This window comes from Cynara cardunculus (genome assembly GCF_001531365.2).
Source record: "Cynara cardunculus var. scolymus isolate 2C chromosome LG 14, CcrdV1, whole genome shotgun sequence".
Classification (NCBI taxonomy): domain Eukaryota; kingdom Viridiplantae; phylum Streptophyta; class Magnoliopsida; order Asterales; family Asteraceae; genus Cynara; species Cynara cardunculus.
The window spans coordinates 12912113-12921914 of NC_037541.1; the positions used below are offsets into that span (position 1 = coordinate 12912113).

General features: G+C 34.7%; 1 protein-coding gene across 2 annotated transcripts in view; it reads left to right on the plus strand.

Moving 5' to 3' along the window:
* The first annotated feature begins 1492 nt into the window (after positions 1-1492).
* The window catches only part of LOC112526538 (SKP1-like protein 21), a 12457-nt gene continuing 4147 nt past the window's right edge, over positions 1493-9802 (plus strand). Inside the window, exons 1-9 of one of the 2 annotated variants that reach the window (XM_025136863.1) lie at positions 1541-1672; positions 2702-2862; positions 3820-3902; positions 4930-5151; positions 5592-5783; positions 5895-6005; positions 6488-6566; positions 7119-7240; positions 7636-7817. In XM_025136863.1, the coding sequence (XP_024992631.1) occupies positions 3873-3902; positions 4930-5151; positions 5592-5783; positions 5895-6005; positions 6488-6566; positions 7119-7240; positions 7636-7817 (938 nt within the window). In that variant the 5' untranslated portion in view covers positions 1541-1672; positions 2702-2862; positions 3820-3872. Of the gene's footprint in view, positions 1673-2701; positions 2863-3819; positions 3903-4929; positions 5152-5591; positions 5784-5894; positions 6006-6487; positions 6567-7118; positions 7241-7635; positions 7818-9802 lie in introns of both variants that reach the window. The other variant, XM_025136862.1, reaches the window with a different exon arrangement.

Consider the following 9802-nt stretch of genomic DNA (forward strand, 5'->3'; position numbering starts at 1 on the left):
TGTTTTTTCTTTCTCAGGCCAGATATAATATTTTAGACGCGTATCATCATACCAACAACTATGTAACCTATCGACTAAGAAAAATTCGTTTATGATGACGGGTTTTGTTGATTTTACATAATTGTTACCTATACTATATAATAAAACATTTGACAAAAACTCTTAAAATAACATTTTTATGCATGAAGTACTGTTTATTCATTTATATTACTTAAAAATCAAGATTACAAGTAAATTGTACATAAATATAACTTGTTAAAGCTCCATTTTCGATCTTCTTAATTGTAATAAAGAAACTACACAAAAACGACATTTTTCAAATAGTTAACCTGTTACTAATATCGGTATATTTTTTATTTTTTTGATAATTATTTCTTCAAATTTATATTTTATTCAAAAATAAAAACATTGTCATTTTCTCAAAACCACATAAAACCGTATTTTATCGACATCGACAAAAGAATAAAACGAACTATTTAAAATCGAGATGTATTTCACTGCACTGCGCGAGTACCATTCTAGTTTTCCACAAAATCTTTACCGACTTGAGTTATTTACAACCATATCCCATCAACGATTATTATCACGAAACACTACGCTCGTTTTTCCGGTTGGCTTTTATTGCTTTCTAAAACTGTTGTTTTTTTTCTCAAATCAGATATAATATTTTAAACGCGTATCATCCTACCAATGACCATATAACCCGTCGACCAAGAAAAAACTTGTTTACGGTGATGGGTTTTGTCGATCTTACACGATCATTATTTTTCATAAAACCCTTACCGACTTCAGTCATTTACGATCATATCTCATCAACGATTCTTGGGACGATACGTTACACGTGTTTTCTGGTTGACTTTTATTTCCTTAAACAGTTGTTCTTTATTTCTCAAAGCAGATATAATATTTCAGATGCGTATGATCCTACCAACGATCATATAACCTGTCGACTAAGGGGCCGTTTACCCAATTGCTTACCCGGTAAGTGCTTACCGATAGGAGTTAACATTACGATTTATTTTGACGCGTAAGATTTTAGTACATCAAAACATATCGAATGCAACAATTTACTAGGTAACCTGGATAATAGTCATCATCCTCATTTACCGGATAAGACTCTCCATCATTCTCACCGCTCTTACCCGGTAAAATTATTGGCCCTTCTCATGTTCATCCGATGAGGAAATTTATCCGGTAAGCACTTATTAAAGTAAATGTTTAGTAAACGGCCCTAAGAAAAACTTGTTTCTGGTGACGGGTTTTGTTGATCCTTACACGATCAGTATTTTTCATAAAACCGTTACCGACTTCAGTTATTTACAATCATATGCATTTTTGGGGGGAAAACACAAAATTGATGAACAAAAAGGGGGGAAATTGCATACGGTTGTAATGTGAAAGGGGATAAAGTGAAGAACCCTAAACTTACAATTCGAACCCCAAATTTGATCGCTAGATACGATTGCAGCCCCTGTATTTTTATCCCTACTTTAGAATCACACACACAGGGTATCGCACAGGTATATGTAGAATTGGAGATATATAGAGGAAAAACACACAAATTCTCCTCTCTCTCTCGCTCTTATCCATTAATTGATTCCGCTAATAACCGCCAAATTTCGCAACAATTGTACAGCCCTTGTTCTCGAATCTCTATTAGATCTTCATTCAGGTAACGAAACTGTAATCTCGTTTTCATTTTTATGAATGTATGAGATTGCGCGTTGATTGAAATGGGTAATTGTTGTTATTCGAGTCTGTTGGCGATTGTTTGTGGGTTTGTTTCATTGATGTAAGTTGCTGTAAAAGTTGTTGATTTTTTCAGTGTTGTATAGTCACGAACTTCGGTTTAGCCTGTTTTTCTTAGGTTTTTGTTTGTTTGATTGAAATCGGCCGAGAAATGGAATAGATATCTTTTGAAATTGGTAATGGATGGGCGGTTTAGGGCTAGGGTTTTGGGAAATTGTTGAATTATTGGTTTGATTTTGATGCTAATTAGAATAATACAGTGCTTGTTTATTTAGTTGCTTAACTTAATCAGGTTAAAGTGAGTTCTTACTTTTGAAGAATCAAATCCATTTTTGAAAAATTGGTAATGGATGGGTGTAGGGTTTTGGACAGATTAATGAACGATGCTGGTGTTATTAATATGGTATTATCTGTTTGATTAGTTGCTAAAATTAAAAGGGGGCAATAGGGGCTGATTTCAATCTATGTTGAAACAACTTGGTTTAAATAGATTGGAACTCCATTCAGTAGTTCTTTTTACAAATAGTTGAATGAGTTTAGTGTTGTTTATGGCATGTTAATATCCATATATTTAGTTGCTATAATTAATCAGGTTAAACCAATGGGAATTATTTCCAATACTTGCATAAATAAATCGTCTTTTTAAAGTTGAAATGGAAGTGGTGTATCCACCTTTCTAGGGTTTTGCATGTTAACAAACCAGTTTGATGTTCTTTCTGGTCTCTTGCACATCATTATCTGTTCATTTAGTTGCTAAAATTAATCGGTTGAAAAAATGGAAGTTCATTTATTCTGTGGACTACGAGGAATAACGTTATCTATTGCTAATTGGTCCATGAATTAATCAAATTACAAAAGGCAATTCTTTTTCATTCTTTCTTTGTTATTATTTTTGGTTAGGGTGGGGAACCTCGTGAAAAATGTTTGATATTACTATTGCTCAATGCCGCAGGCATTCCTAAGAAGGAAGAACTATACAGATTTCTCTGGTTACTATTTTTCTAACGCTTCAACATCCCAATTATCGATTTGGAATGAAAGGTTTTCCGGATTGGGGGTTCGAACACATTTATGCGGTGCTGATTAGCCGTGTTGTTTTCATCCTCCCGCACGGTAGTTATTTGGGTGTAAACATCATTATAAATCATTCTTAAAAAATAAACTTTTTTCTTTAGATTCAAGAATTATGTGGTAAAGGGTTACTTTTCAAATATGATTCTGGTTGTGGTCTATGTCATACAAAATACGACCGACCTGTTTACAGAGATGTTAGACAAAAAAAGTTTTGGCACATTTAACAAATATGGTGTTTATTATGCTTCTGATTCACAATCTGAACAATTAAAATGTGTCAAGCGTCATCATGGCAACCAATGTGAAGTTGTGACCTTTGTAGGTCTGATTGTTTAGGTTGAAACTATGCCCTTACAATTATAATGGTTACCGACTTCATAGAGTTCAGTCTCTTATGTCAGTGATTTTGCAATAGAGTTGTTTTATCTGTTTTTTATGTCTACGGAAAAGAGTTATCAACTTTTGAACCATCACATTTGACTTTTCATTGCAAACAAACTATTGTTCGTGCCAAAATGCCAAAAAAACACTATTTTTCAAGGATGAGCAACAATTGTGGAAATATAAAGACAAGGAAAAATCTTATGGTAATTGGGTACTTTTACCTTTTGTCCAAAATCACTCATTCTTGGCAAGTTTCGGGCATTTTTAGAAGTACGATCATTTGCCTGCAATGAAAATCCCAGTACGATGGCTGAAAAGGTCAATGACTCCTAAGAAAAAGAATATGATGCTTATGCGTAGTGTACTATCAGCCATGTTTTTAGCAATTCCGGTGATTTCTATATGAGGAATTTTGATATCATGGCTGCATTTAACAATTTGTAATTCTGCCAACTGGCATGTCTTTTTATGCTTTTACCGACTTGCTGACCTGATTTATGAAAGAATTATTGGCAATAGACTCGGTCAATCAGGTTCATGGTGTTGTGTTGCAGATGGGTCGTCAATTTCTAACTTCTTCTCTAAAGTTTTTACCCAAAATCTTGAATACAGGTTATACTTATCAGTGTGCCATCCATTTGTAGCGGATTTATTATCCTGGCATAATGTCAGAACCGGATGTGATTAAACCTGAGGTATCACATATGATTTCCCCCGTCTTTTCTCCATATCCACTCTCTGCTTTCAATTCGCTTTTATACTTGATTCTTTTTGGCTCCTCTGTTACTGTTTGAACTCAGGCTCGTTATGTTTATTAGGAGTTCTATTTAGTACTTGATCACTTTATCCTTTTCGTCCTTAAAACTAGCGAAAATACTTTTGACCTCTGTTACTGTTTCATTGTTATGTAAAATGGTAATGTGATTTTTGTTGGACGACGGAATAGAAACACGCTTGGTTAGAATATTCCATTTTTATATCTTTCATTTATAGGATTTTTGTGCTTGTTGATTTCTCTCATTTTTCAAAAAGATCTGGCCTGAGTTACTAGTTGGTGGAATACTGTACTCTCGAAAAATATATCGACAGATTTTTTTTCTCTGTGGCTTTAATCCTCTATCTTATTAGAATCAAATAGTCTACTCAGTTTCTTTAATGGCAAATCAGTTTTGTAAAATGTGAAAGCATCAAAACCATGTTTACAATTTTATAAATAATGTCGAGAAGTTTTTGTGAACACCAGTTCTTTTTTTTTTATAAAACGTAAACCATTTCTTTAGTCTGTTTGCAGTTCTTGGAAAACATCAACAAAAAATTGATTGCCAAATGTACCTTTGCTTTTATGGGTTTCGAATTCCCAAAAGGCCTAAAGGGTCATGTACTAAATTATTTATTAATTGTTAGACATCAACTACTGAAAAATGCTGAACTCAAATTTGGGGTTTTGAAAAATCTGAATCCTCAATGTGTTCAAACTCACATACAAAATAATGATGCAGTACAAATTTAAGTAAGTAATTAGTATGTACTTGTATTCATTTTCCAGTGAAACAAGATGATCGTATCGAACCATTGATATCTTTTACAAAAAATTTATAACCATATTGAATTCATTGTTGAAACTTAAAGTCAAGGCATGAAGCTAATGGGTTTATCACTATTCACAGGAACTAACAGATGTTTGACTTCTATTGCATGATTCTATTCTTGTCTTTTTTTCAGATGATGAGGTCTTATATATGGCTTCAAACTGCTGATGGGTCGATTCAACAAGTGGAACAGGAGGTTGCTATATTTTGTCCTTTGATATGTCATGAGATACATGCAGGCATGGGATCTTCAAAAACCTATCCAATCTCTCTTCCAGCCCGAGTAAATCCCGTCACATTAAGTTTAATCCTCGATTATTGCCGATTTCATCAGGTCCCAGGGCGCTCTAATAAGGTATGTATGTTCTTAAAGCTGATATGTCTTTTGCTTATTCACAGAAAAATGGATGTGTTTCTAGTTAATTGCTTAATCATGAATACAACATAATGATTTCATACGAGGGAGTTTCAGGGAAAACCCCCCCAAAAAACCAAAAAACTAAGGAACGCCTTGGTAGGCATTCATCTGGATGGTATGCACATGTGCATACAAATAATTGAAGCTGTGTTTTGGTTTTTATGCACGTGTGCATGTTATGCACATGTGCATACAACACAAATTGCTTATGAATTACTTGTATGCACATGTGTACACCGTCTAGATGAACGATTACCGGGGTGTCCCTCAGTTTTTCATTTTTTTGCGGTTTCCCTCTGAACCTGACCCGATTTCATGTAACTGTTTTCTCGAGTAACGAAAACAAACTTGGGTTTCTTACCTTTCCTTGTGCATAGGAGCGGAAGTCGTTTGATGAGAAGTTTATCCGTATGGACACAAATAGGCTCTGTGAGTTAACATCTGCTGCTGACAGTCTGCAATTAAAGCCATTAGTTGATCTTACCAGTCGGGCACTTGCAAGAATGATTGAAGGGAAAACTCCTGAAGAGATCCGTGAAACTTTTCATATACCCGATGATCTAACAGAGGTGTTTTCCGCTTGCATGTAGTGTATATGTGTGGCATGTCCTTTCGTACTGTTTCTAAGGACTTATATGCTTTACGGGCATTTAGTAATAATACCGATTAAATTGATGCAGGAAGAGAAATTGGAGCCTTTGAAAAATATAACTGATGATCCACGGATCCGACTATTGAATAGACTATATGCAAGAAAGAGGAAAGAACTAAAAGAAAAAGAGAAACTGAAGGTAAATTTTCTGGTCACAAACAATTATTTTCTCTTGTTAATGTATGTGTAACTTTGAATGTTTGAAATACTATGCATAACCAAGCCTAAATGCCGTCTTTCTGCTGGCACTGGGGTAGGGGTTGGGGAGGGATGTTGATCAAGAATTCAGCTCATCTGTTGTAAGTTACTCCCTCCGTCCCAAAATAAGTGTCCACATTACTGTTTTAATTTGTCCCGAAATAAGTGTCCACTTTCAAAAGTAAGTGTCTACTTTCCAATTCTACTCTTAATTATGAGATGAAGGAATTCATTACTCCTATTATTAAGTGTAAAATTGTCATCTAGTTGATTAAAAAGTTTAATAGCTATACATTTCTAAAACTCTCTGCCTTTTTGATTCTGGACATTTATTTTGGGACGGAGGGAGTTGTATGTAAGGTTTTGGCTACAAAGTCACATGCCATATTTGAGACTGATGGTGGTTGGGTTTTGGATTTTCAGAATGTTGAGGTTGAAGCAGAGCATGTAGATGATCGTTCAGTCGATGAACTCCTGTCATTTATCAATGGAGAAAATGGAGGTACCTCCCTCGCTCTCCGATCTCATCAGTATGCATACTTGCTTCTCTTTTACATTATCCATATATTTTATATTGCTTTTCATTACATACTGGTTCCTCCATGTTTATTCTTTGACAAGGTGGTGCTCAATGCTTGTCATTTACTTGTTAAAGCAATGTTTGTTTATGCTTCTAATTTACATTTATATATTGATAGTTAATTTAACAACTCGTTCCACATGGATAGAAAATAGGATTTGTGAGCTCATTATAAGCCTCAAGTTGTGGGCTACCAATAACTTCCACCATGGTTGTAAGTTGGATCTGAAGTTATTGGGCCAGTCTGTTGCTTTGGGCTTTGGGGTGTTACTTACGGTATCAGATCCGGGAACCAGACTGGTGCCAGCGGGGTTCTCAAGGGGGGTGGATTGTAAGATCCCACATCGGTTGGGGAGGAGAACAAAGGTTGCCTTACAAGGGACTGGATACCTCCTCTATTGGACACGCTTAAAACCGTGAGTCTAGAGAAGTTAATTAATTGTCAAAGAGAAGTTAATTAATTCAGTCTTGCAGATTCAAAGGAAGTAAAAACAGTAAAGAACAAAAAGAAAAATCGCAGAAGAAAGGACCAACAGAAGAATGCTCCTGTATGCACAATCTCAAACAGCTCTGCAGCTCCAAACAATGCCATCAAGGTTCATAACTGAACTTATCATTATTAAAATTAATCGTTGATGGGCTTTCTGAACCATCATAATTGACTTATCATTGCAAACCAACCATCATTCTTGCAAATATGCCAAAAAGAACTCACCAGGTTTGCAAGAGTGAGCAATTTTGGACTTGTGGAAATGTAAATGTAAAACAGCCGTAGTACTTGGCATTCTTTTGTCCAAGATTGTTCATTTTTGCAAATTATAGTGTTATTTTTGCATGTTTAGAAAAATAATGATTTGCATGCAATGAGTGGCCAAGTATGATTTTAGAAGTCAATCATCAAACTTTATTCTTTGCAAAGTAATTGTGAATACCCTTTCTCATCTAAACTGAACAAATTCATTAAATAAAACACATTTGTCATACGTTTCAGGAATCAAATGGCATTAGTTCAGTGGGTCATGATGACAGGGTCAAAGGTCATTGTCTACCCAATATCAATGAGCTTTTGAAGTTACAAGATTCAGAAGATGATAGATTCGGACTCGAGGATGAATTTGATGATTGTGATATAGGTGATGGGATAGATCCTGAAATAAAAGAGCAAATTGACAGGTACGTTGTAAAGTTACGGCTTTTCATATCATGAATTTGACAACCAACATAAGACTTGAATGCAAGAATATGAGCATTTCTTTGCCATCTGCAAAAAAGTTAAAAGTATTGCCTTGACTAAAGATGTATATTATATATGTGCATGAACACTACATGATTGATTGATTATGACGTCAATGTATGTACTGATATTTCGTTCTTTAAAAGTATTAACTTGGTTTTACTTTATGCTTTAATAATATGGGTGCATGATGCATAAATAGGAGGGTCTAAGAATTTGAAACTCTAAAATATCAGGGTGCATTTGCGTGTGTGTGAATTATATATATAGGGTCAAGTTTAGGGGAAAACCACAAAAAAGTGAAAAGCCGAGGAACACCTTGATAACCATTTATCTGCACTGTATGCACATGTGCATACAAGTATTTTTACGCAATTTACTAGCACCTAAACCCAATTTCTCCGCTATGCACATGTGCATAACATGCACACGTGCATAGAAAACCAAGAAACAACTTCAATTACTTGTTTGCACATGTGCATACGGTCCAAATGAACGGTTATCAGAATGTTCCTCAATCTTTTTTTTTTGGGGTTTTCCCCTAACCTCCCTCCCTCCCTCTCTCTCTCTCTCTATATATATATATATATACACACAAACATATATACAAACACATTTACAAAAGTTTAATACCAAACCAATGAAAAAGGTAAAGATTTCTTCGTAGTTTTCACCTTAAAATGTATGAAATGTGCATATACTTAAGATCAAGCCTTATCTTGCTTTACTTAATGCGACCAAAGTAGTCTAAACCATTAAGGAATAAATAAGTTTTTGCGTTGCCTCCATGTAAAAGGGTGTGTTTTTTGTGCGTATATTCTGACATGACGAGGCAACATGATTCTCCAATGTGGCATCAATACTAACATCCTCTTCACAAAAGCATTTTAGGTTTGAGGGATTGAAGGTGTAATTAAATCTTTGATATTACGTTGGATACGTATTTTCTTGCATACCTTGAAAATAATATGAACGTCCATTAGCCGTCATTGGAGTTGAAACCTTCAATACTTCTCCATTTTTACTTGTTGGAAGAGTTAAAAACTTTTATGAGAAAATTGATTTTTGAATTAGAAGATCTAGGGTTTATATGATTAGAAGTTTTCCCTTAGTCCAGTCACAAACTCTATGCATACAACTATTTTCTGGGTCAACCCAACACTTAGTTTTAAGGAAACACTACTACTGTTTGCAACCTCATAGGCGTGATTTATAGTGGTTATGATATTATATAACTTACATGAGTTCAGACAATAAACTTAATGTGACGGTGTGACCACTTAACTAGGAACTCTCTGGAGCAGTTCAAATGAGTATATCTATGGGGGATGACTTGAATTTTTTTGTTTTTTATGGGTTTTGCTAGTGTTTTTTTGACATTTTCTAGAGATAAAATGGTTAAGCTTTAGCGGACATTGAAATGGAAGATTTTTGCAAGTTCAAATGAATACCCCATGGAACTCTTTAAGCAGAGTCTGTCTTCACAAAGTTTGATATCTTAACCTCTAGAAACGTACTTTCTAAATTGCCAAACTTGAATGTAATTCCATTGGATTGAGCTTCTTGGGGATTTCTTTTGGTGGAAATTTAAAGGGAATTTCTCTCCTGAAATACTATAAAATATAACAAATCCCAATGGGTGGGTTGGCCAGTTAAGGCGTGTTTCCAGTGGACRATAATCACAATTAGACCAACTATTGGTTGCATGTTTACGGTTTACGGATGGGTAAGTTTGAATTTGCCGATAATCTGTTCTTTTTTCATGAAAAAAAGTTGTTATCCTTTGATATTCAGGATCTTTTCTTGTGCTTTTGCAACAACTTTTTTTTTTGTTGCTAATTTTGATAGCAGTTATAGTGTTTGTGTGATTCTAAACTACCTCAAAAATATGAGAATTTGAGGCTTAAAATTTCAGGGTGATCTC